This window comes from Leuciscus leuciscus (genome assembly GCF_965113295.1).
Source record: "Leuciscus leuciscus genome assembly, chromosome: 2".
Classification (NCBI taxonomy): Eukaryota; Metazoa; Chordata; class Actinopteri; order Cypriniformes; family Leuciscidae; genus Leuciscus; species Leuciscus leuciscus.
The window spans coordinates 55,590,241-55,616,850 of NC_138726.1; the positions used below are offsets into that span (position 1 = coordinate 55,590,241).

General features: G+C 38.1%; 1 protein-coding gene and 2 long non-coding RNA genes across 4 annotated transcripts in view; all 3 read right to left on the reverse strand.

Annotated features, from left to right (window-relative positions):
* LOC309493363 overlaps window positions 1-1,197 on the reverse strand; it is a 2,591-nt gene extending 1,394 nt beyond the window's left edge. Inside the window, exons 1-2 of the long non-coding RNA XR_014203869.1 lie at window positions 171-1,197; window positions 1-120 (exon numbers count right to left, since the gene is read on the reverse strand). The exon at window positions 1-120 is cut by the window's left edge and continues 1,238 nt beyond it. This is a non-coding gene — a long non-coding RNA (uncharacterized lncRNA). The remainder of the gene's footprint in view (window positions 121-170) is intronic.
* Window positions 1-18,985, reverse strand: part of pacs1 (phosphofurin acidic cluster sorting protein 1) — a 56,385-nt gene extending 37,400 nt beyond the window's left edge. For both annotated transcript variants that reach the window (XM_082162338.1, XM_082162337.1), the window contains exon 1: window positions 18,584-18,985. In XM_082162338.1, coding sequence (XP_082018464.1) covers window positions 18,584-18,732 — 149 coding nt within the window. In that variant the 5' untranslated portion in view covers window positions 18,733-18,985. The remainder of the gene's footprint in view (window positions 1-18,583) is intronic.
* Window positions 2,008-4,658, reverse strand: LOC309493360. The gene is made up of 2 exons (XR_014203865.1): window positions 4,428-4,658; window positions 2,008-4,369 (listed from the first exon to the last, which is right to left on the reverse strand). It is a non-coding gene; the product is annotated as an uncharacterized lncRNA (long non-coding RNA).
* Window positions 18,986-26,610: the final 7,625 nt, after the last annotated feature.

The following is a 26,610-nucleotide window of genomic DNA, read 5'->3' on the forward strand; positions in this document are numbered from 1 at the left end:
CGGTTGATCAGCATCACTGAATCCATCATTCCTGAACGAGACACATGATGTCAAACCAGTGATTTCCTCCTCAGAATCACGGACAGTGGATCTGCTGCTCACACTCCTGCAGAAACACTCCTGCGCTCGCGGTTACTCACGGTTACTCACGGTTACTCACGGTTACTCACGGTTACTCACGGTTACTCACGACTCATTTCTCACGCAGACTTACAGAAACTCTTTCCACATTCCTGATCGGTTTCATCAGAGCATGAAGATTCTCAGGCTGTGTCACAAATAACACACTATATACGCAATACTGCATTCTTATGCACTCAATCATGTGTGAACTTAATATGGTAATGTTATCATACATCATCAGTCTGAAAGCTCCTCCCCCTCCACTACGAAACTAAACTGCGACAGTGCATGAAGTGTCCGATAGAGGCTTTGCCGATTAATCTGCAACAATAACGACTGCTGGAACAATGGGTTATCTGCAAAAATCCACACTAGGGAGTCACCGATATTAACATTTTGGCCGATACCGATAAAGCTTTATATTTGTAAGCCGATAACTGATATATTGGCCGATAAATCTAAATCCAAATTTTTATATAATTTCTGAGAGCCTGATTACAAAAAAGTCACCATTAAAATCCATGCCCAAAGCACACAATTATAATAATGTTCTCATTATAATTTTATGTATCATTGCTCTGCACATGTTGCACTGAACTGTATTTTCCTTTTTTTAAGTGATTTCAATCATATTTCAAGCAATTCAAAACCATCATGATGATCAGTGCGCATCTGAAGTGTTTCAGCTGGAGGAAATAATACATTATTTTTCAGCTTTAATATATCGGCCACATTTTCTTATCGGGCCGATAATGATAACATTAAAAATGATCATATATTGGCCGATACCGATATGGTGGCCGATATTTTGTGCTTCCCTAATCCATACCGATAGTTTTTCCGGGTTGCGTCCGTTGCTGGAGCGGCGGAGAAGCGTCTGCTGTTATACAGAACTAGAGCGCCCTCTAGAGGAGCAATAAAACATCACTGACGCTCGTGGAGTTTGTTTTGACTCGTGAGACTGCGCTACACGGAGCGGGTGTAAAACAGAGAATGACAGAATGAAATGGTATGTATACAGTGATACACTACCGTAAGTGTTTTCATATCATTATAAAGTTATTAATTTGTTGAGTAGATGCTGCATTAGTGGAGAACAGCAGTGTGTTTGCCGTCGAGACTGAGAGGACGCTAAAGTTAGTGCCTCAAGCAAATACACACACATACACACACACATAATATATATTATGTATGTGTGTGTGTGTGTGTGTGTGTGTGTGTGTATAATATATATGTGTGTGTGTGTGTGTGTGTGTGTGTGTGTGTGTGTGTGTGTGTGTGTGTGTGTGTGTGTGTGTGTGTGTGTGTATATATATATACACACACACACACACACACATACATACATATATATATATATAACTTCAATGCTATGGCCTTTGTGTAGATAAATAAAGATGGCCATCTTTAAGTATGTATGGATTTATATGAAATGGTAACACTTTACAATAAGATTCCATTTTTAACTTTAATTAAGGTTAATAAAAATATTGTTTATTTTTACATTTTATTAAAGCTGTATCTCTTAACATTGTTAATGCACTATGAACTAACATGAATGATCGAGGCGTAATTAATATTTTTATATTAAAAAGTACAGTACATTTTCGTGGTTCAGTTCTGTTTTTCAATTGTGATGAAGTTTAGCACTATTTATACTACAAAGCGGGAAAGATGAGTACGCAAGCACACGAATTGTGACGCGCCTTTAGTCTTGGAGAAGTCAGTTCAAATCATAGTTTTAACAGATTTAAATGAGTGTTTTAGGACAAATATAAATTCAAAACCATAAATAATAGATAATAGTTACAAATAGGAAACAGTCTGTGAAATATATGAAATGAGAGTTGTTTTATGTACACACACACACACACACACACACACACACACACACACACACACACACACACACACACACACACACACACACACACACACACACACATTAACAAGCAGTGGTTTCACAGTGAGGACATTTTCCACAACGGTAAATAAACGGAGGGCAAGTAATGTAACCGGTGTACGGCTGAACACTGTGAAAGCCCATTAACAACCAGGAGTAAAAGTCCTGCACTGATATTATACAGGCATTCAATCGTGTCTTTAAAATAAAGTCATTAATATTTCAACATCAGATGATTTCATCAGGCAGTGAACAGGATGTGATTCACGGAAGATTAAGTGTCTAATGAATCTGTCAGTCATTATGCCACTTCCTCTTCCTGTCGTGCCATCTCTCAGTGTCATGTGCTCATCTGACAGTTTCCCACAGTAATATCGTCATCATCATCATCATTATCATCATCATCTGCACAAACATGTTCCAGTTCACACTGAACAACAGCTTAACTCACTCCTGTGTGTGTGTGTGTGTGTGTGTGTGTGTGTGTGCGCGACTGAAGGAGAGTTAATAATGAGGACAGAATTTACATGACGGCTGAAATCCCGACCCGCATCATCATCATCATCATCATCATCATCATCATCATGTGACGCTCAGGGCAGGTCTGAGATCAGCGGTTCAATCGTGGCTAAATGGCTCTGATTGAAGAGTCTGCAATGGGTTTGGGTGAGGGTCACACCCAGAACCCGGCTGATTGGATGAGAATCACTCTAGTCTCTCTCTCTCTCTCTCTGTGTGTGTGTGTGTGTGTGTGTGTGTGTGTGTGTGTGTGTGTGTGTGTTTGAGCCCCATGGGAGCAATCAAATGATTCTACAATTTAGTCGTCATGCTGTGAAGACAATAGCCTTCAACCGACCCCTGTGAAGAACAGTGTGTGTGTGTGTGTGTGTGTGAGTGAGTGAGAGAGAGATTCAATCGGTTTGTTTACCTTTACTATATTTGTGTGTGTGTGTGTGTGTGTGTGTGTGTGTGTGTGTGTGTGTGTGTGTGTGTGTGCGCGAGAGTGAGTGTGAGTGATTGTGTGTGTGAGTGAGTGTGTGAGCGTGAGTGAGTGTGTAAGCGTGTGTGTGTGCGAGTGTGAGTGTGAATGAGTAAGTGGGATTTCCCAAAATATTGCACTGAAGGAAAGTTGCATATCACAGAGATTTGAGGACGCAGGAGTGTTGTCACTTTGGCCAGGGAGCAACCACCTTGCAACCCCCCAAAACACCTTAGCAACCACCTAGCAACCACCCAAAAAACCTTAGCAACCACCTAGCAACCCCCCAAAACACCCTAGCAACCACCCCAAAACACCCTAGCAACCACCAAAAACACCCTAGCAACCATCCAAAACACTCTAGCAACCACCTAGTATAGCTGAGGAGTTCTTGTTTGACTACTAAAGGAAGATAGGGTTGTTTGGTGCAGAAGAGATTACACACTTCATCTTTAATAAACAAACTAACCAAAAAACAACAACAAAAAAACAGCAAAGATCTTATTTTCTGATCCACTTGATGTCCCGTTTCCCTCCTCATTGTTTTCCAGACATGATCTCTCATTCTCAGTCTGTCCCACTTAATAAAGCCGCAATCTAGTTCTGCAATGCAGTTTCTCTCTCTCACTCACACACACACAGACACTCACACACACACACCATGGCACTTTCTAAAGGGCTGTAACTCGTACTCAACTCCTCCTACTCCTGACATGCCATGTGTGTTGTTTTATAGGAAACAACAAATCACAAATAAGATCAACCACAGCTGTTGTGTAGAGAAGTGTGTTGAGCTTCATTGAGCAATAACACTTTCCTCTGTGTGCGACACTCCCCCGTCTCTCTCGCAGTTTCACAATCACATATTTTTACTCAGCCACAGAAAAACATGCGCGCGCGCACACACGCACACACACACACACACACACACACACACACACACACACACACACACCAACAGTACATACCACAACACAGCAGCTCTCAGGTTTCTTCCAGTCTCCGGTGCAGCTCTATGATCACTTTAACACTACCGTTACACAAGTATGGTCACTTTTACACTACCGTTACACAAGTTTGATGGATTTTACACTACCGTTACACAAGTATGATCACTTTTACACTACCGTTACACAAGTTTGATGGATTTTACACTACCGTTACATAAAGTTGGATGGATTTTACACTACCGTTACACAAGTAAGATCACTTTTACACTACCGTTACACAAGTTTGATGGATTTTACACTACCGTTACACAAGTATGATCACTTTTACACTATCGTTACACAAGTACAATCACTTTTACACTACCGTTACACAAGTTTGATGGATTTTACACTCCCGTTACACAAGTTTGATCACTCAAACCGTTACTCAAGTTTGATGGATTTTACACTACCGTTACACAAGAATGATCACTTTTACACTACCGTTACACAAGTTTGATGGATTTTACACTACCGGTACACAAGTTTGATGGATTTTACACTACCGTTACACAAGTACACAAGTATGATGACTTTTACACTACCGTTACACAAGTTTGATCACTTTTACACTACCGTTACACAAGTTTTATGGATTTTACACTACGTTACACAAGTTTGATGGATTTTACACTACCGTTACACAAGTTTGATGACTTTTACACTACCGTTACACAAGTTTGATGACTTTTACACTACCGTTACACAAGAATGATGATTTTTTTTTTGATTAAGGTTTTTTTATTGTTTTCAAATTATACAGAAAGAACAAAGATATACAAAACTCAACTCCCCATCCCTCAAATACCAGACATAAACATAAAGATACTATACATGATCAGGCGTCCATAAAGAGATAGTAACAATCAATAAATAAATAAACAACATAAAGTAAGTATGAATAATATTCCCCTCCCTCTTTCTTTTACAATGTCATATTGTCTGCTTTCATTCCCTCCACAAAATTTAGAAAAGGTTGCCAGATATTATAAAATGCCCCAGTAGACCCTCTGACTGTATACCTAATTTTCTCCAGCTTAAGATGGTACATAACTTCTCTTACCCATTGATTAAATGTAGGTGGCAAAGGGTCTTTCCATTTAATCAGTATCAGTCTTCTAGCCAAAAGAGAACAGAAGGCCAATATTTTACTTTTACTTTTAGTAAAACTAATATTTTCATGGGCCACACCAAACAATGCAATAAATGGAGATGGTTCTACTACCTCTCCAAATAGCCCAGAGAAGGTCTCGAAGATATTAGTCCAGAACATGTAAAGATTTGGACATGTCCAAAACATATGCAGTAGTGTTGCGGGAGCCTGTCTGCATCCATCACATGTGGAATCTATGTTAGCTATAATCTTAGAAAGTCTGACTTTAGACCAATGCAAATGGCGTACAATTTTAACAACAATGATGACTTTTACACTACCATTACACAAGTATGATCACTTTTACACTACCGTTACGCAAGTATGATGCCTTTTACACTAGCGTTACACAAGTATGATGCCTTTTACACTACCGTTACACAAGTATGATGACTTTTACACTACCGTTACACAAGTATGATGCCTTTTACACTACCGTTACACAAGTATGATCACTTTTACACTACCGTTACACAAGTATGATCCCTTTTACACTACCGTTACACAAGTATGATGACTTTTACACTACCGTTACACAAGTATGATGACTTTTACACTACCGTTACACAAGTATGATGTCTTTTACACTACCGTTACACAAGTTTGATCACTTTTGCACTATGTTACACAAGTATGATCTCTTTTACACTACCGTTACACATGTTTGATCTCTTTTACACTACCGTTACACAAGTTAAGGGTCAGTGACGTACCCTAAGATGCCAGTATGATGGTTTATCATATCGGTGTTCTTCATATATGATATTTTCATAAGGATAATGTTTATTTATAGTGCAATGTCAATATAGCCTCAATATAATCATTCGTACGCAAATTTCACACACAAATCTGTGCGTACGCATGCTTAGTGAATGAGACCCACTGTCACAGTATTTTTTTTTACTGTGAATTTCTGGCAACCACAGCTGCCAGTTTTTCCCCATAAATTAAACAGGAGATTTTTTTACAGTGTATTTTCAAAATGAAAAGAATGGATAGATCATTCATTTATAACTGACTGCAATCGCAGGAAAATATCACTTTCCTTTTTACAGTGTTTGCCAAATTAATTATTAATTTTCATAGTTTCTTCTTGCTCTAAATGGGGATTTAAATGGTAAATGCTGAAGCTGGATGCACGTGCACACACACACAGAGAGAGAGAGAGAGAGAGACGTGCTGATCGTGATAACATTGTTCAGTGACATGTATACAAATATGCAGTCATACATGCATGCATAAACAAGACAATGTAAAGAACCAGTGGAATGGGGACAGTGAACACACACACACACATTATAACAGGCTAAAATTAACCAGGAAAGTAGGTGGGCAAACACAAACATGCACAAGTATAACAGACATTTGGCTCTTAATGGATGTTGTACAATAGACTCGTGTCTTTCGCCCAGTGCAAGATCCGTTCTGACAAAGCTTTCCATTCCTCTATAATAACCCTCCCTCCATCCTCTCCTCCGTAATAACGCTCCCTCCATCCTCTCCTCCGTAATAACGCTCCCTCCATCCTCTCCTCTATAATAACCCTCCCTCCATCCTCTCCTCCGTAATAACGCTCACTCCATCCTCTCCTCCATAATACCCCTCCCTCCATCTTCTCCTCCATAATACCCCTCCCTCCGTCCTCTCCTCCCTCCATCTTCCAGTCGCTCGCGGGAAGGACGAGTCTGTTCCTTCACGTCCTCGGTGGCGATCCGCTCACGAGTCGAGCTCATCTCCCTAGACATGCTAAGACCCCCGGGCAACGTTCACATCGCACACACACACACACACACACTGCTTTTGCTCACTTCAAAACACACTTCAAATGGGGTTAGTCCAGTCTTTGCCCCCATTAGCCACTCCTGTAGAGTCCCGATACTGAATTAACTTTACTAACTGTGTTTGTGAGGTTAATGTCTGATGCGCTACGGTTAAAGTTTGCAGAGTTTTAGTTAATCGCTTATGTTTGGCCCATGGCTTGAAGAGATTATTAGAGTTAAATCGTTTTCTACGATGAATCAAAATCACAAAAACTGTCAAGAGAAAAAAAGAATTATATATATACACACACACACACACACTGTATATGCATAAAGAAAATTAAACCAATTTTATGAGTTTTTATGCAGTGTGACATATTTGACAATGAAGCATGTATCATTCATAAAACACAATGTGTAAATAAAAAAATTAAAAAATAATAATACTTGCGTAAATTGAAATGAATGCAATAAATTACATAAAATGGGTTGACAAACTATTCACAGAGAAACATTTGCCTTTGCACTAATACAAATATTTTAAGCTCTTGACAATGCAAATATGTGTATATCTATACACACACACGTTTAAGTATATTTGTAAAGTATAACTTCAAGTATATGATAGTATTTGTTGAAATTAATTTAATTTGTTTATTTAATTAGAAAAAAACAGGAATGAGATTATCACAAATAACAGTAATTGAGTAATTGAGCTTGATTGTCATGATAATAAATGTCAAAAGAAAATGGTCAAAATAAATATTAGTGTTCCTGAACTAGGCTATGAAAAATGTATACATTTAAATTTATAGTAATAATCATAAAAAATAATCCATAGGACACTTCAAAATCAAAATATTAAAAAGCCTTTTTTTTTCAACTTTTTTCGCAACTTTCAATTGTTCAATTTTCAATTTTTTTCTAAATCATTCTGACGTCTGGGTGTAAACGGTTCACTTTCTGACAGAAAGCGAAAGCATCGGCGTAATCTTCAGAGACGATGACACGACTCTGTGACCTTTCTGTTCTGGACAGATAAGAGACACATGTACGTCATGGAAGTCCCACACACCGCGGGACGTCCCGCACGCTGAACGCACTCTCAAAACAACATGAGACATCCATCAAACACTCGCTCAGCTTTCATTTCCACTGATCTCAAAACAGACTCCGTGAGGCTCTGAAATCACACACACTGGTGTGTGTCTGTAGATACACACTCTTTAAAGGGTTGATGCTAAATCAAATGAGTTTGAGGTTAAAGGAATGATGGACCGTCAGTGTTGTTACTGCGAACTAAAACTATAGAAACAAACTTTTTGAAAAATAAAATTGCATTAAATTACATTTAAAAATATATATTTGATGAAAAACTTAACCTTAAAGAAAAATTAGAAATGTGGTTTTGGCAAGTAACTAAAATATGCAAGTTTAATTTTAAGTACTTAAATTAATAAAACTGAAATAATAAAAAAAAATGTTTAAATATGATTTCTTTTTTTTACTAAAATTAGAAATGAAACCTGAACACTTAAAAAATAAAAGCCAATTAAACATATATTCATAAATAAATACTATAATAGTATATAAAATAATACTGTAAAACGTCTTTCCAGTTGTATGGCAAATAAAGCGGCTTTTTATCAATATTAAAATCTATAATAAATAAATTAAAAGTACTTTTTAAATTATCTTCATATTATTGGACACATTATGTATGCTCATGACAAATATTGATTCAATTATAACCTTGAAACCACCGGCAAGTGTATAATAGAGGTCTATCAATTAATAATTTTGTCAGTCCTGCAAAACAAGTTAAACACTGATCAGTTTAAAGAGATGAATAGACTCTCACCAGCTCTGACACACACACACACACACACACACACACACACACACACACACACACACACACGATTAGCTACTAATGATGCTAAGACTGTTAATCTTATTTGGAGATGACATAGAAAAGCAATGAAGGAGAGTGAACGTTTCTCCATTATTATTACGGTTCATAATGAGCAATATTTCACTTTGTGGACAATAAAACCAGTGAAACACACACTGACTGAAAGGCATATCTTTAGACTGGAAAATGAAACTGGAAAATGGGCTATTTTAACCACCTAGAAACACCCTAGCAACCACATACTTGACTCAGAACTAGAGATGCATGATATAATCGGCACGTCATCGGAATCAGTCGATAAATGTAAACAGCGGCACAATATGGAAAATTACGCCGACATGCCTTGAAGATCAGAAGGCATGATGATTATGAATCTGCAGTGACTGATATATTGGTATATATTGAAGTTCAGCGGTGAAGAATGTGTCTCTGCTGTCACACACACACACACAGATGCTCGATTGCAACCGCAGCCGAGAAGAAAGGGTGTGGAGAACGACACACACACCAACATGTCGATCACACACACACACACACACACACACACACACACACACACACACACACACACACACACACACACACACACACACACACACACACACACACACACACACACACACACACACACACACACACACACACACACACACACACACACACACACACACACACACACCCTTATTATTCAAATCAGACTCAGAGAGACTGAAATTTAATCGGAGTAATGACATCATCACTGGAGCTGAAAGACTAAACGTCCACGCCTTATGATGATGATGATGATGATGATGATGTCATGCACTGTCTGTGACTCAAACATCTGACAGGAAATACAATGTGTTTTTCAGTTATTTGTCCATGTGGAATCTGAATTTAATTTGTTTTAATATTTAAAAGCACATCTGTTTTCTACACAGGACTGACAATTAGGAATATTCTTTCTCATATGATATTTATTATCATGACAAATATTTGCTTATTTGTCATTATGGTTTTTTTTTTTTCATAATGTTTGAGAATCTACAAACTGTATTAGGCATTATTTTCTAATAAAGCAATGTTCGAATTATAATATGTAAAAAGTTTAAATAATTATTAAATGACTAAAACTGTAAATAATTAAAAATAAAAATCTGTTAAAATTATATTAGAAATATATACCCCAAAAAACTAAGGAAAATGACAAAAGCACGACAACATTACTAAAACTTAAAGTAAATTGTAAATGTAAACTGATATAAGCTAATATAACACTAACATATACTACTATTATTATTATAATGGTATGCTATATTATAATGATATCAAAAATAAACACTAACTCAAAATATTAATAAATAATATCATAGTATAAATAATGCTGAAATACCATAATTTTAATAAAAATTAGAACCAGATTCATCAAATTCCAGCCATAAAACCGTGAGATGCATATTAGATTTTCTATCATGTGTTACTGAGTCATGACTCACTGCATTGATCAAACATATTACAAATCAGAACAATAACTGAATGAGAATATTAACTAGATATAATATTAGTCTGTGATATCATCATCATCAGTCATATCTTGATGTTATGAATGACTGAAATCATGCGACTGCCGTCTCTGTGTGTCAGTGGGTCAGTGTGTCTCTGGCCTAATGACACGAGAGTGTGTGTGTGTGTGTGTGTGTGTGTGTGTGTGTGTGTGTGTGTGTGTGTGTGTGTGTGTGTGTGTGTGTGTGTGTGTATCATTAGAAATACAGTTAACAATCCCAGGAAACATGTCAGAACGCTGCTGTTGATTCAGTTCCTCAGGTTATATCATCATCATCATCGCAAGCATGTGTCGTGCAGAAACACACACTTACACAGATGAAGTGTACGCCGCTCTCGTGTGTCAGTGTTAAGCCTTCATAATAAGCTTCAGGATCCCAGCAGTCAGTAGTTTTGCAGTTGAGTCACATGACCACTGACAGGCCTGTTGTGACACACACACACACACACACACTGATAAACGTGTCAGTATCTCAGCGTTCCAGTGGGTCATTGCTCTGGTTTCACTCGCATGGACTCATCAGTTAATAATCAATGCCGTCAACATTTTTCAGTTCTGCATTGGCAGAGTGTATGGTTTCATAACAGTTATGATGATGACATAAACATGCACAACACTGACAGGAACAAAGCTGATGCATGAGAATATATGCAGGTGAAACCAGAGAAACACCATAAAGATCACATGATCCATTAAATTGAAGGTGAAAAGAATATATTTAACAAATACAAACGCAAAAACTCAAAGGTCTTCAATACAACCCACCAAAATAAAAGTTGGATTTAACATTAATTATGATAAAAAATGATGTACAGCTCTTCATGACAATATTAGGTCAATGTTTAGGCTAATCAGTGTATAATTAATCAGAGCAAATGATGTAGACAAAACTGCTTAAATGAATTAAATCTCATACAGTATATTTTACATGTACGGCTTTAGTGCAGCAGCGAGTCTTTAGTTTGAAGAGTGCGACTGTCTGACTCTGAGAAAGAGAGAATAATCCTCCACCTGAGCGAGGGAAGGAAGGAAGGAAAGGAGAAAATGGGAAAGTCCATCTTGATCAGCTCTGCGAGGATGGGACGAGATCCTGCAGGGACAATCACTGAAACGGCAGAGCCGTGAGGATTTCCCAATTTCAAGGATGGAGAGGAATGTCAGGCATCTCTCATCTCCGCTCCCGAGCAAAGACTACCCATAATGCAACTGTCGAAAATTCCCCAACACTTTCAGTGAAGGCAGGGAAGATCTTGCAAGGGCAAGTCGTGAGTTTAATAACATTTAGCACTAGTTCACACATGTCTTACTGAACAGGCAATGAGCCTCGGTGCTGTTACTGTGAAAGAGGTCAAAAGTTAAACATTAAAAATATTTTTAAAAAAATTAAATAAATAAATAAATTTTAAAAATTCTGGAATTATTTATATTTTATCTAATAAAAAAAAAAGAAAATTAGAAATGTTGCCTTGGCAATTAACTAAAATAAAATAAGTTTTGAAGTACTGAAAAAAATGAAATAAAAATAAATTAACTAAATATAAATATAAACAAATACTAATAAAAATGACAAAAGCACATAAAATTACTAAAACGTAAAATTAAAACTATTAAAATATATATATATATATATATATATAAAAATAAAAGCTAATTCAAAATATTAAGAACAATAAAACAATTAAGGGGAGTTGTATGGCAGAATAATAAACAATGAAAACAAAATCAATTAACAAATTAATACAAATAAATAAATCCCTGTAATGCACAGCCAATTCATTAAAGGACAAATCCAGTGAAAAATGAACCTAGGGGTAATTAACACATGGTTACCGAGTCGATCGTTCCCTGGAGTGCGTTTTCATGATAATCGAATGTAAAGAGTTTTATTTATAAAAACAGATTAGCTCATAACACTTACATTACACAGTACTTACACAGTACATTACGCGTTTACATGATCCATCTTGGAAAACAGTCTCGACTAATCGAGTCACGAACGCCGCGCTACGTTAGATTTCACTATGCGTAATTCCTATCGACCAGCTCACTTAGCGCGGCGTTTGTGAGTCGATTAGTCGAGACTGTTTTCCAAGATGGATCCTGCATGTAAACGCGTAATGTACTGTCTTTATAAAGTATCTTCTTATTAAACTGTCTGTACACTTACAAAGTTCTCAATGCTTCGGTTTGCATGTAGGGACCCTCATTATGCTACCGTGTTAGTGTGAGGCTATTTTGAGCCTTGTTAGTGGTATTAACTTGCGATTTGTTTTTACTTACTCTGTGCCCAATATACTAGTGTTATGAGCTAATCTGTTTTTATAAGTAAAACTCTTTACATTCGATTATCATGAAAACGCACTCCAGGGAACGATCGACTCGGTAACCATGTGTTAATTACCCCTAGGTTCATTTTTCACTGGATTTGTCCTTTAATAATAATAATAAGCTAATTTTACATCAAATAATTAATTTTACATTAATTTTAAATCAATAAAAAAGATGCTGCCTTAAATTTTTAAGTACGATCAACTTGAATTTTTGAGTCATTTCAACTTAAATCACATTAAACTGACTTAAACATGAGTTCAATCTTGTATACTATAAAAAAGTAAATTGCTTAACTTATTTTGATGAGTTGTAGCAATGCACAAACATATGTTGTCATTACTTACGGATTAAATCATTTTAAATGTTGTTGTGAAACTGGATCAAGCAGATCATCAAAGGTCTGCGTTCTGTGCCAGAATGGATCTGAGTTTAGAATAAAAGGGATTTTTAAAAAATATATAATTTGCACAGACATATTGTTCAGATTAAAACCAAGAACAGCCAAAGCAATGGTCTCAGTGGCGATGACCTTCAGAGCTGATTCAGCCGTAGCCTCCAGCTCTCCGATGGTTCTTGTGGATATCAAGGAGAACTCAATCTCAGTTTGGAGAGCCGGCCTGTCGATATTGATTGGGTGCCACAGTTTCGTTTCTCTCTCTCAGAATCTTGCGGCAGAAACAATTACCTTTCCACCCTCGTCCCATCATCCCCCCCTTCACTCCCTCGCTCCCTAACTCACATTTCCAGTGTGAACTCTCTCTGCATCTCCCTCCATCCTCGTCTCTCAGACTGTCGGCTTCATTTCTTCTCTTTTTGTGCTCGGCAATCAAATTATGTGAACAAAGCGTGACTCTAGAAATCGGTGGCAGCGCAAACAAAAGGATGTGACATCGCCAGCCTTCAGACTGCAGAGGGAAACAGAAGCAGATGAACAGGAAGTAACCAGAGTCTGTGCCAAACACAATGCTAATACGCCTCGAATGACCAAAAATTCTCAAATTTAAGGAATAGTTCACTATTTTTATTTGTATCTTTCTTTAGGATGTAATGTTGCTGTTTGAGCATAAAAAAAGAGTCTACAAAGCCTTAATTGTAGTCATGAGTTTTCTTCCAGGAACAAAAAATTCCTCATTTAAATATTTCCCGCCCAATGAATACGCTAAATAAAGGGGCGGGGCCTGGTTGAGTTAGTTAAGCGATTATGGTAAGGGGCGGGGCATTTCCCAAACACACTCAAAGCGCTTGACCAATCACAACACACACTGCTCCAGCCAACCAATCAGAGCACAGTGTGCTTTTCAGAAGGAGGGGCTTCATAGAGACAGGAACTAAGCAGGGGTGTGTTTCCCGTACAACGTCGTAACTCGCTGCTTCACTTCTGTAGTAAGAAGCATTGTTGAAGAAATCAACTATCTAGTCACGACTGTTTCCCGAAACCGTATTGTCACAAATTGGTCGTTCAACCGCGTTAGTTAATGATGTCACGCAGGTGTTGGAGTAATAACTACTTTTAATGAATCTGTTAGAGATCGAATTAACGGCAGATGTTTTGCTATAAATTACGGACATGACATCTGAGGACTAATGCTAATTTTTCTCGGTTATTTTGCTTTATTTCCAGATTGAATCATAGGCTCGTTCTTACACACTAGAGCACGTTCACACACGCACACTCTTCAAGAACGACGCTTTAAATCTCTTGACAAACTAAACGATGTAAATGACATTTGTATGTATTCTAAACTAAAAGATGCAGATTGTACTGAACATCATCTTGCTTATTTGGCTCATTATAATGACAGGTCGAGAGCTGTCGTTCCGAACACACGACTCTGCGATGATGTTTGTTTGTCGAATGTTCATTGGAACGATGGATTCGGGAAACACCGACTCGTTGAACTGCTGATAACGACAAAACTTGCGACCATAGTTGACTAACGATGCTTTCGGGAAACACACCCCAGAGCGTTACTGACAGACTGGGAAGAGAGGAGCTGCAACAATGGAGAATATGAGGAAAATTATGTGTTTTTGAACATTCAAGCATGAAATCTTATTCTAATAGAGCCCAAAAAACAACATCGACTTTGAAAAAGGGCATAATATGGCCTCCTTAAAGATAAGAATCTTTTCATAGTGTTTACATCTGTAAATCTGCAATAAAAGACAAAAAAACAACCATAAAAAATGATCCATACGGCTTGTGCGCCATCAAACAAAGTCATCTGATAGCTTTGTGTGAGGGACAGACTGAAATTAAAACCACTGAAGCTCTAGCTCGCTCTCACCAAGCCCACGTTCCTGTCCAGAATTCAGAAATGACTAGTCACGTTCTGTGAGAACCAGTGGCGTTTTGGTGTCAATGACGTCAATGTTTGAGGTCGATCGATGTGTGTTTTCAAAGACCAAACTACTTCGTTACTTGAACATTTGGTTAGATCCTTGTATTGAAGGTTTTCTGGGGAAGTGTATGACAGAAGTGTGAATATAATGGCACACTGAATGTGTTGTTGTTGTTGTTTGTGTTGAATGAGGTGTCAATCTGTTTTCCTGCTGGCCTTTGGCACCGATCAATGATTCAGCTGCCAAAAGATGCTCAGGGGTTTCTGCAAGGAGGGATTTTATCTTAACAAATATCAGACAAATGACAGACCTGCGACAACAAAACGCTTGACACGCAGATACAGACGACAGCTCATTTGCTACAGCCAAACGCAGGCTTGGGAATCGAGGACGGTTCTTAAGGCCCATTTACGCCAAGGAAGACAACTAGAAGGAACCTTCATTTTTCTATTACTCTAGTGAGTAGGTTCTTATAAATGACTCTTTAACCGACTTGAACTCTTGTGCCAGGATTACTCCTGGTATTAAGATGTGTTTTGGTCGATCGGACCTCAAGTGGGCAACACTAAATACAGCTGTAAACGGGTCTAAACGCTTTGAGCTCGTCCACTTTCCAACACTTCCAGAGGAAGATGAAAACACATTCGACCGGATTGCTTTGTGATCGCTCATGTGATCGAATGTGTTCAAACAGCCTCAGAAGCTCGTCTGCTCTCCGTCTACTGAACTCATGCGTAACATTATGAGAAGAGGTTATACAGACGGGGTTTAAACTCTGTCGACTGAAGAACCAAGTTTGGTTTGAAGATGAAAAACGTATCAAACACAATGTTCTCTCTCCATTCCTGATTTCTAACACACACTCACAGCGTTCGGCTGATTTCTAACACACACTCACAGCGTTCGGCTGATCTTGAGTCTGTCAGAGCAGAAACTAAAGTTCATATGTAAATTGCGCAAGCTTATTTTTGTCCATTAGATTGAAAGATCTGAAAAAACACAAACATTTCCCGCCCATAAACCCTCCCCTCGAAGAAATCAGGACAGAAGTGGATGAAAGTGGACAGAAGAGACGGATTAAAACACCAGGAGTAAACGGGAATGCGTCTCCCTCATCTACTTGTGATCCGATCGACCAAAACGCATCTTAATACCAGGAGTAAACAGAGCCTTGAATGACTGATTTGTATCTGTCTTTCCAAAAGTAGAGCCCATTAGTGCCGGTGGTTGGCGTGATTTACTCAGTCTTACGACGCTTTTAGGAAACGCAGCCCAGAGCGGTTCTTGACTCTTTTGCTGAACTGACAGTCATTAGTATCATTATGTCCACTTTGAACCAATAAATGTTACTGTGCTGTTAAAGGGATAGTTCACCCCAAAATAAATTATGTCATCATTTACTCACCCTCAAGTTGTTGTCAAACAGTCGGTCCCCATTGACTTCCATAGTATGTAATGGAAGTCAATGTGACCAACATTCTTCAAAATATCTCCCTTTGTGTTCAACAGAAGAAACTCATACAGGTTTGGATCAACTTGAGGGTGATTAATAATGACATAATTTTCATTTTTGGCTGAACTATCCCTTAAATGCTCATCAAATCCCATTCCTATTCGCAGTTTTCACACAGAGACACAAACACGTACTCAAAGCCACAGTCAGAAATCAGACCCGCGCCGCACGGGTGCCCTGTGCCGCCCACTGTGCCATCTTTAGCTCTAATTAAGTAGCTGGGGTGAATTACAGGGCTATTGTCCACCTGAATTAGACATAAAACAAGATTGCATCAATATTTAATAGCAGTTGCGAGCAAGATGATAGTAGTGGAAAGAAGAGCGCTACGCTCTTTTCCTAATGGATTACATTTTGAATACAGCCACCGCTCCGGCCAAACACAAAACATCAACAAGCCGATCAATATCTCCATGTATTTTTAGAGTTTCCTGTCAATAACAGCAGCATGACGCCATGCAAAACAAGCGCACGCTGTGTAACCCAGATCTATCCCAATTGCTCCATCAATACGCATTTAATACAAATAAACCAATTAGCTTCTATGGGCAGCCATTTCACGTGCATGTGTTGTCTGTATCCGTAGCCGATATTAACTCCAGGCCAAAACAACAGGGAGTATTGGATTTCAAACGGACAGTTGTTTTGAAGATTGACACATACATGTTCACCTGATCACAAGCCAGGCTGGAGCACTAAGCTTGAAGCTCTAGTTACCATGGCAGCATCCCAAACCAGTTCCATACCATTCCCAATTTAGAACACAATGCCTGAAACCTGAATCTACACATTAGGATCGCCACATGACTGCAACATATTCCAGACCACCAGGTTGGAATTCAAAGCATGAAGCTCTACAGTTACCATGGCAGCATCCCATATATACAAGACGATTTCCATATGAATCCCTGCACATACTGAACCAGCATTTATAGGATCTATCGCATCAATATATTCCCAACAATGCAGCTTTCCAAACTTACATTTCAGACTATTCCCAGGTTGGAACACAATGCATGAATAGGATACAATAGCATTCCTCATTTTAAGTGGGGAGGAGAGATATTGTTCCCGATATTCACAATCAACTTAATTGGTTCTAAGTTGTTTAATATTGGGTCTACAAACAAACTAGCATTAATTGTGAAATAATAATAAGACTGATTACTACTACGAATAAAATAAACACATAAACAATATCAGTTAATCGCAATCCTTTACTCCAATATTTTCCAGAACATCAGGTTAGAATAAAACGGATCAAGCTCTGGAGTTACCATTGCAGAATCCCAATCCAATTCCATTCCATTCCCATTTCGGAATGCAATGCATGACTCTATACAATAGAATCCTAGCGTTTCTAGGATATGTCACACTAATATACATTCATTTCCAAACATATATTTTAGACGATTCCCAGGATGGAATACAATGCATAAATATGATCATCTCGGATTAAATGGGAAGACATTTTTTCCCGATATTCACTTTAAATTTAGGCTAATCGGTTCTCATTTTGTCAATATTGGGTCTACCGATAAAAATTAAAATGATAAGAACAATAATCACGCTGACCTTAACAATACCTGTATATATCCATATGGTCAAAAAAAAAAAAAAAAAAAAGCAATATCGGTCTATTAATATTCGACTACTCCAATATTTTCCTGAACAGCAGGTTGGGAAACAAAGCATGCAGCATTCCAGACACATAATCCAGAGCACTGTCAGGCTGAAGACCACACATGAACCCTGCATGTCTGAACATTTCTTTGTTAAGCAGAAGTTGCTCTGGTTGTCTTCACCGCACTGTCGTGTTCAGATTGAGGTTCATTCTTCATATCGCTTTCGCTGCAAACCGCGACACACACACATCGTGTGGAAAACTGTCCACCCCAATTTGACTAATTAATTACATCTAGTTATATCCACTATCGCAGATTGCGGATAAGCGTCAAGAAAAAGCCCTGAACCTCCCGCATTATCCGGCGGTGCATCGCTGCTTCCCTCCCCGGTGTAGAGGCGCCTTACCTCGGCACGCAGCTCGGGGACGACCGGTCCACTTCCCAGGTGGCGTACAGGTTCATGTGCACCGGCCGATTGGAGGTGATCGCCATCGGCTTGGAGGGCTGCGGAGACGGTACTCCTCCAGTCCTCGGGAGCCCTCCCCGATCCGACATACTGGAGGAACCTTATGTTTGAAAACAATGAAAGAAAACCCGAATAAAGCGGCTATTGTCGGAGGGTTGGTCCACTACTGCTCCCCGAACACCCGTCCACGAACACCGAGGCTCGGGTGTATACCGATCCGCCGTTCGCCGTCAAACTCGCGGCCAGTGTTTCTCAAGTTGCGTTAGTTGTTTATCGGTGCAGGAAGCGGAAATTTCTCTTTTGCCTCGCAGAGAGAAGCGCCACTGCCGAAGAGCAACGCCTCTAGTGAAAGACGAGCCCTCACAACCAACCACTGAGAGAGAGAGAGAGAGAGAGAGAGAGAGAGAGAGAGAGAGAGAGAGAGAGAGAGAGAGAGAGATTTTTTTGTGGACACATTTCGGGTTTTTTATCGTGCAAAACGGTTGTTGCCTAAATTATATTTGTCCACAAAGGGAATATTTAGCTTATGTTCTTATAAAGGGCCTATCAATTTCCCGCGCTTCTCGAATATCCAGAATATTTTGGCCTTTTGCCTATTTGTTTGTTTATTGTGTAAATTTAAATTATCTCATATTTATCTATTTACTCAAAATAAAGAAACTGAAAGTAACGCGCATTCGATTAAACACGGAATTTTGAAGTAGCTCTTTCTTTTAAATTATAGCCTACTCCAATAATCTTTGTATGCACAGCTTTAAAAATTCATATTTTTAGCCTACAGTGTATCGGCCCTACCTACAACAAAGCCACAATGGGGATCATTTATTTTACATTTATACATTTATAGCAAACACTTTATCCCAAGCGACTTGTGATTAAAAGAGTACAAGCCTTCTGGATGCAATTTTCTCTAAAACACTGACAGCAAAAACCACAACAGCACTTTTCGAAACACTTGTGGTTCCTCAGGAAATGGATTTGTGTAAGTGGAGGGAGGGGGTGAATTTATTGTGATAGATGTGTAAAGTGTGACTATATGCTGTTCCAGTTGAAGACAGTGGAGATTTATTTATTAGCTGTAAGAAATTCACCATTCATTGACAAATAACATAATGCATTGTTTAGAAATAAGTGAAATGTAAAATGCCAAAAGTGATTGATATTCAACTTTTACCTCCAATTGTGTTACTCCATCAATATTCCTTTAAGGGGCCGTTTATACGACACCGTTTTCGACTAAAAACGGAAAACTTTTTATGCATTTTGGCCATTTATTTACACAACAACAATGTTTTGGGGCCTGAAAACTCAAACTTTAAACGATACCGTTATCTTCGCCATGTAAACGACTAAAACGTGAATCTGTGAAAACGGTGATGTCATGCGCGTGCGTATTACTATGCGCGTAATTATTATTATTATTATTTTAAAGTGACATCGCCAACTACTGGCCTGGCAGCAGAATGCAGTGTTTTTAGTCATTTTTGCTGATCCATTTGAATGAGGATAATTTTGACAACGTTGTCGTCTGTACATGAAAAACGCAAATTAAAATCTTTTAAGTTTCTAGTACATCATTGTTGTGTAACCATTATTTTCTCTCGATCATAACACTCTTTGAGAGCAGATAAACCACATATTTACATGACAATGTTGTACTAAAAACGTTAGTACTTGTGCTGCCAGGCCAGTAGATGGCGATGTCACTTTTTAAAGAAACACACATGCCTATAGATTGAACATGTAATTCACATGTGCATGACGTCACCGTTTCACAAATGCACTTTTTGGGACGATAACGGTATTTTAAAGTTTGCGTTTTCAGGCCCCCAAAACAGTGTTTTTGTAAATGAACATCCAACACGCAAAACAAGTTTTATGTTTTTAGTTGAAGAGCGTGTCAGTGTAAACGGCCCCTTAGACCCAGTGAACCGTGATTAAGAGTTCATGAATTATTGACGGTTTTCAATGTGGGTCAAATTTGAGTTTCTCGGGACAACCGGAGGGTTTAGAGCTCATCTTCATGACTTCACGGCTGCTTTTGTTTGACATGTTTAAGAGTTATTTAATGTCTGATGAATTTGTATTAGATATATATATATATATATATACACAGACATATGATATTAGATATATATCCTCATTAAAGTTGTCCACTGCTATGGCATTTTGAAACATTTCCTTTATATCTATCTCAAGCACAACAACACTGTCATTGAATATTTTGATATATTTTAAATGATATATTTCGATATTTTTGTGGGTCTTAGTTAATATTGTGAAATAGTCGTTAAATTAAATTAAACCATTTTCTGTACATATCATTATTAAATAAATATTTTATTATTTAATGCATTATTCAATTAAATAATAAAATAAGTTAAATTGTATCATGCACATCTCTGTCAGACAGATCTCTAAATGGCTTGGTAATGAACAGTATTAAAGGCCTCTAACGGGACACTGAACTAGTCATAATGCAATATATTAAGTTACCCCATATCAGAGTATCCGCAATTTGAATGCATTTGATTAAACACACAACCCATCGCAACCAACATTTGAGGTCAAAGCTAACTTCATTGCACTTTGTTGGTCATGTGATCATGTGTCAGCAACTTTATAATGAGCCTAGATTATAGATATGACACTGATCCTCTCCTGTCCTAATACACACATCCACATCATCAGGACAGAGAGGAATGGGATGAGAAGGTCATTTAGAAACGGCCCCTCTGTGTCATAACAAGCCACGCTGAGATTAAGTGAGTCGCATGTGCTGGAAATAAGTAGATACACCTTTAAAAATAAAGGTTCCAAACGTATTTTTTTTTTTTTTTACAGCGATTCCATATACGTTTTTTCTTAGTGTGAAGAACATTATAAATAATCCTTTTTTCACACAAAACCTCTGTTCCATGGATGTGAAAGGTTCTATATGGAATTATGGATTAATATCGCAGTAAGCAATTTCTGAAAAATGCTGTTGAAAGTGGATTGTCAAAATGATCTCCATTCAAACGGATCCGCGAAAACAACAAAAAAATGCTGTATTCTGCTGCCAGGCCAGTAGATGGCGATGTCACTTTGTAAAGAAACACACATGCCTATAGACTGAACATTTGCATGACGTCACCGTTTCACAAAAAAAACGTTTTTGTAGTTTACATTGAGACGATAACGGTATTTTAAATACCGTTTTAAAGGACCGATCAGCACAACACTCCTGTAGCCAATCAGCAGTAGGGGGCGTGTCCTCTCATGATGGGGAGGAGAGAGAGTGAGCCAATCAGCAGTAGGGGCGTGTCCTCTCATGATGGGGGAGGAGAGAGTGAGCCAATCAGCAGTAGGGGCGTGTCCTCTCCTCTCATGATGGGGGAGGAGAGAGAGAGAATGAGCCAATCAGCAGTAGGAGGCGTGTCCTCTCATGATGGAGGAGAGAGAGAGAGTGAGCCAATCAGCAGTAGGGGTGTGTCCAATCATGATGGGGGAGTAGAGAGAGACATTGAGCCAATCAGCAGTAGGGGGCGTGTCCTCTCATAATGGAGAAAGAGAGTTAGCCAATCAGCAGTAGGGGGCGTGTCCACTCATGATGGGGGAGGAGAGAGAGAGAGTGAGCCAATCAGCAGTAGGGGGCGTGTCCTCTCATTATGGGGAGGAGAGAGAGCCAATCAGCAGTAGGGGGCGTGTCCACTCATGATGGGGGAGGAGAGAGAGAGTGAGCCAATCAGCAGTAGGGGGCATGTGTCCACTCATGTTGTGGGGGGAGAGAGAGTGAGCCAATCAGCAGTAGGGGGTGTGTCCTCTCATGTTGTGGGGGGAGAGAGAGTGAGCCAATCAGCAGTAGGGGGTGTGTCCTCTCATGATGGGGGAGGAGAGAGAGAGTGAGCCAATCAGCAGTAGGGGGCATGTTTCCACTCATGTTGTGGGGGGAGAGAGAGTGAGTAGGAGGGAGATTTGAAGAAAGACTGTAGAAAGAGAGATGGCTGAGAGACATTAGAAAAGAGAAAGCTCAGAGGAGTATCACTGGGGAAAGAAGGGTTATGATCAGGCAAGAGCTTTAGGACCCGCGTTTATATTAGAAAAGCTTTCCAGCACTGGAGAGACAGAAGCGGGAAGGCCTGAAAACGGATGCCGATACTTCATACACGAGTAACATTTGTTTTGCTGTTTCTCATGACCGAGATGCTGTTGTTGTGATGTTTGAGTTTGGCGAATGTGTACTGTGTTCATTTTTTGTTCTTCTTTGTTGTTCGTTCATCATCTTCACTTTATTTTGCTTTGCTTCAGCAATGATAAAGAGACATCCACTCTTGCATTGTGTGTTTGTGCATTTTAGGGGCGGAGCAATGAAGGAAGGGGTGTGTTTGTTTGTTTGGGTTGATTTCAAATATCAACAGTGTTTCTCAGAAATCACTAAATATATATATAAACTATAAAAAGCTTTTCTCACATTTAAAATAGTTGTTTAGTCACTCAGTTCCAGGCAAACGGGATATTATTTTGTCCAGTAAGCAGGCGTTGGGAAACCCACACAGAGGCTGGTGATGATGAAAGCACATCTATATTTATCAGACTCATTAACCCCTGTGGGTGTGTGTGATGGAGAGAAACTGGCTGATGCTGACCAATGCACGACACTGCTGGGTTTCTCCTGTGTGTGTGTGTGTGTGTGTGTGTGTGTTTGCCTCCAGCTTTCGGTGCGTTCATGACTTCATCTTTTAATGAGCGCAGCCTGAAGAACGCTGATGATGTTGTACAGTTGAAACGGAAGGTAAGAACCCACGCCTGTGGATATTCAAATCAACCACTAATTAGTTGAGTCATTACAAGCTGCCTTTAAAAACACTCCATTTACTGGTTTGCATCACAATTTTAGTCATGCAAAGCTGCTCCTTAAAGTTTAAAATATGAAAAGTTAGTCTGTGTAGATTTTATTTCAAATGCATGGAAGCCCATTTCTGCCACATAAGTAAAAAAAAGCGTGCATTGGTAAATCATAATTATGACACAATTCAAAATTATGACATAAAATTTCAAGATTGAGATACTAAGTCGTAATTATGATTAAAAGTTGAATTATGAGATAAAAAGATGAAGATACTAAGATGAAATTGACATCGTCATAAGTCGAAATTATGACAAAGAAAGTTGACATTATGAGAAGTCATTTCACATAATTTTGACTTTTTATCTCATAATTTTGATTTGACTCGTCAAAATTATGAGATAGTCAATCATGACATAAAATGTCAAAATTGAGATACTAATTCATAATCATAATACAAAGCTGAAATTATTTAATTGTCATAATCATCATACGTCTAAATATGACTAAGAGTGAAAGTTATTGAGATAAAAAGTCAACCATGACGCTAGAAGTAAAAATTGAGAAATTAAGTTGTAATGATAAAAAGTTTAAATAATACAAAAAAAAGTCAACCATTACATAACATCAAAATTAAGTTACTAAGTCATATTTATAATAAAAAAGTTGAAATTATGAGATAAGGTCATAGTAAACAAATCGAAATATATCAAAGTAAAAAATTATAAGATAATCAATCATGACAAGTAAAATTTATGAAATACTAAAATGACATTATGACACTAAATCATAATTGACAAGTAGAAATTCTGACTTTGTCATGATTGACTTCTCATATTTTTTTTACTTTTGTCATGATCTCAAAAAAAATCTTGAGTTAAAATTATGAGATAGTCAACCATGGCATAAAATGTCGAAACTGAGATACTAAGTCATAATTATGAAATGTTGAAACTATGAGATAGTCAACCATGACATATCAAAATTATGGTTATAATTGACAATTTCTAAACTGAGATAAAATGTTTAAATTATTACAATGAAAAAAAATAATAATCTATTAGTGACTTATGCTTTAATTGACTTAGCTCATATTTTCTTGTTAATATGTTGTCTATGATTTAGTGTCTTATGATTTATTATGTCATAATTGCAATTTACCAAAGCATTTCCCCCCGTTTTTTCTTATGTGGCAGAAATGGCGTTTCATAAGGAGACGAGAGCACAAACCACCCCGCTTCGACAGCACACCTTCCTGAACAAGACAATCCCTCCAGTTCCTCCTCAGAATCCACTGAACAAAGGAAGGGCTGAGATGATAGAGTCTTTAATGAAGTCACACTGAATCTTGCCCACGGATGCAGTGTTTCAGCTCATTCAGACTGTGTGTTTGGGGGGAAACGAGTGTGTTATTGTCTGAGAAAGCGTATTTGACTCTTTGTTTGTCGGTGAAAGTTTTATGTAGGTCAAACCGAATCCCAGACATCAGGTGACGGTCAGACTCTCTCTCTCCCCCTGCTGGCCTGAGTGTGTCACTGCAGACCTCAAAATCATCGATTCATTTAAAGTCCCTGTGGTGAAAATCAAGCTTTTAATGTTGTTTATATGTCTATGGTGTTTTTAATACGCTTTAAGAAAAACCATGTGTAAATTCATAAGTCGACAACATTGCTGGGTATTTTCTCCTTAAAGGGGTGGTTCGGGATTTTTGACATCGGACCTCATTTTTAAGTCAGCCTGGTTGTTATTCATCAGTGGAGACATTTAAAAAAAAATATTATCCAGTCCTTATATTTGGATAGTTAGCCGATGCTAGGCTAGCGCGAGTCAATGGTATATGTTAGCCAGCCATTAAAAACCGTTTTACCCACTCCACAGTGCACCAAACACAAATCAATTATAACACTAGACTATCGATGTATATGTCCGTTGAGAGAATAATGTTAGAAATCAAACTTACCTTTCATCACATTGCATTAGTTATAATTTGTTCCCTGTAATCATAAGCCTTGTCTACAGCAGCAGTGGAGTGATATTGATTACCTAGGCAACCGAGTGAGCCGGTACACACATGACGCAAGTGTATTTACCTGCCGCTGGTACACTGATTACAGTGCGCTTCTGTTCTGTGTTTACTTTTTGCCGCATTACTAACCGGAGCAAAGTAAAATTCCGCAGCTGCTGAGAAACTAGTTCCTTTGGGATCATTGAGATGAAAGGTAAGTTTGATTTCTAACATTATTCTCTCAACGGACATCGATAGTCTGGTGTTATAATTGATTTGCGTTTGGTGCACTGTGGAGTGGGTAAAACGGTTTTTAATGGCTGGCTAACATATACTATTGACTCGCGCTAGCCTAGCATCGGCTAACTATCCAAATATAAGGACTGGATAATTTAAAAAAAAAAAATGTCTCCACTGATGAATAACAACCAGGCTGACTTAAAAATGAGGTCCGATGTCAAAAATCCCGAACCACCCCTTTAAAACTGCAGTGAACCAAAGACAGTCTCAAAAACACACTTTGAAGTCGCTGGTGTTTCTGACGTCACAAACTACCTTGTAACCAATCAGATCAACGTGTGATCGTCAATGAGTGAGTGGAGGCGGGGCTCATTTGCATATTCATAGAAACACACTTGAGGCAAGTGTGTCGAATTACAATCAAGATATTTTAAGGCATGAAGAAAAAACTTTTAAATATGTAATTTTAGTGATCATAGATGAGTTAAGGATACAATTATTGAATACTCTGAATATAATTTATTATATGAATAGATTTTTTATATTTGAGATCCCAGACTTACAGAACAATAAATACCACAATGTGTGCAGTTGTTCAAGGTTAATGATTAAGGATTAAAACAAAAAAAAATCATGTTTAAGTTTACGCTCACAAAATACATTCTAGAAAACTACAAAAATTCATAGTCGTTGAAATTTCCATGATATATTTACATTTTAAGATGACATTTTACATTAATAGACTATTTTAAACTGATATTTCCAGGAATGCTACATATAAATACACCATATTTCAGATATTAGCAGATGGAACCAAAAACAGACTAGCTTTCATAAGCAGTGAAACCTAAACGAGGCGGATGAAACGTTAAATAAAAACTCTGTAACAACAGC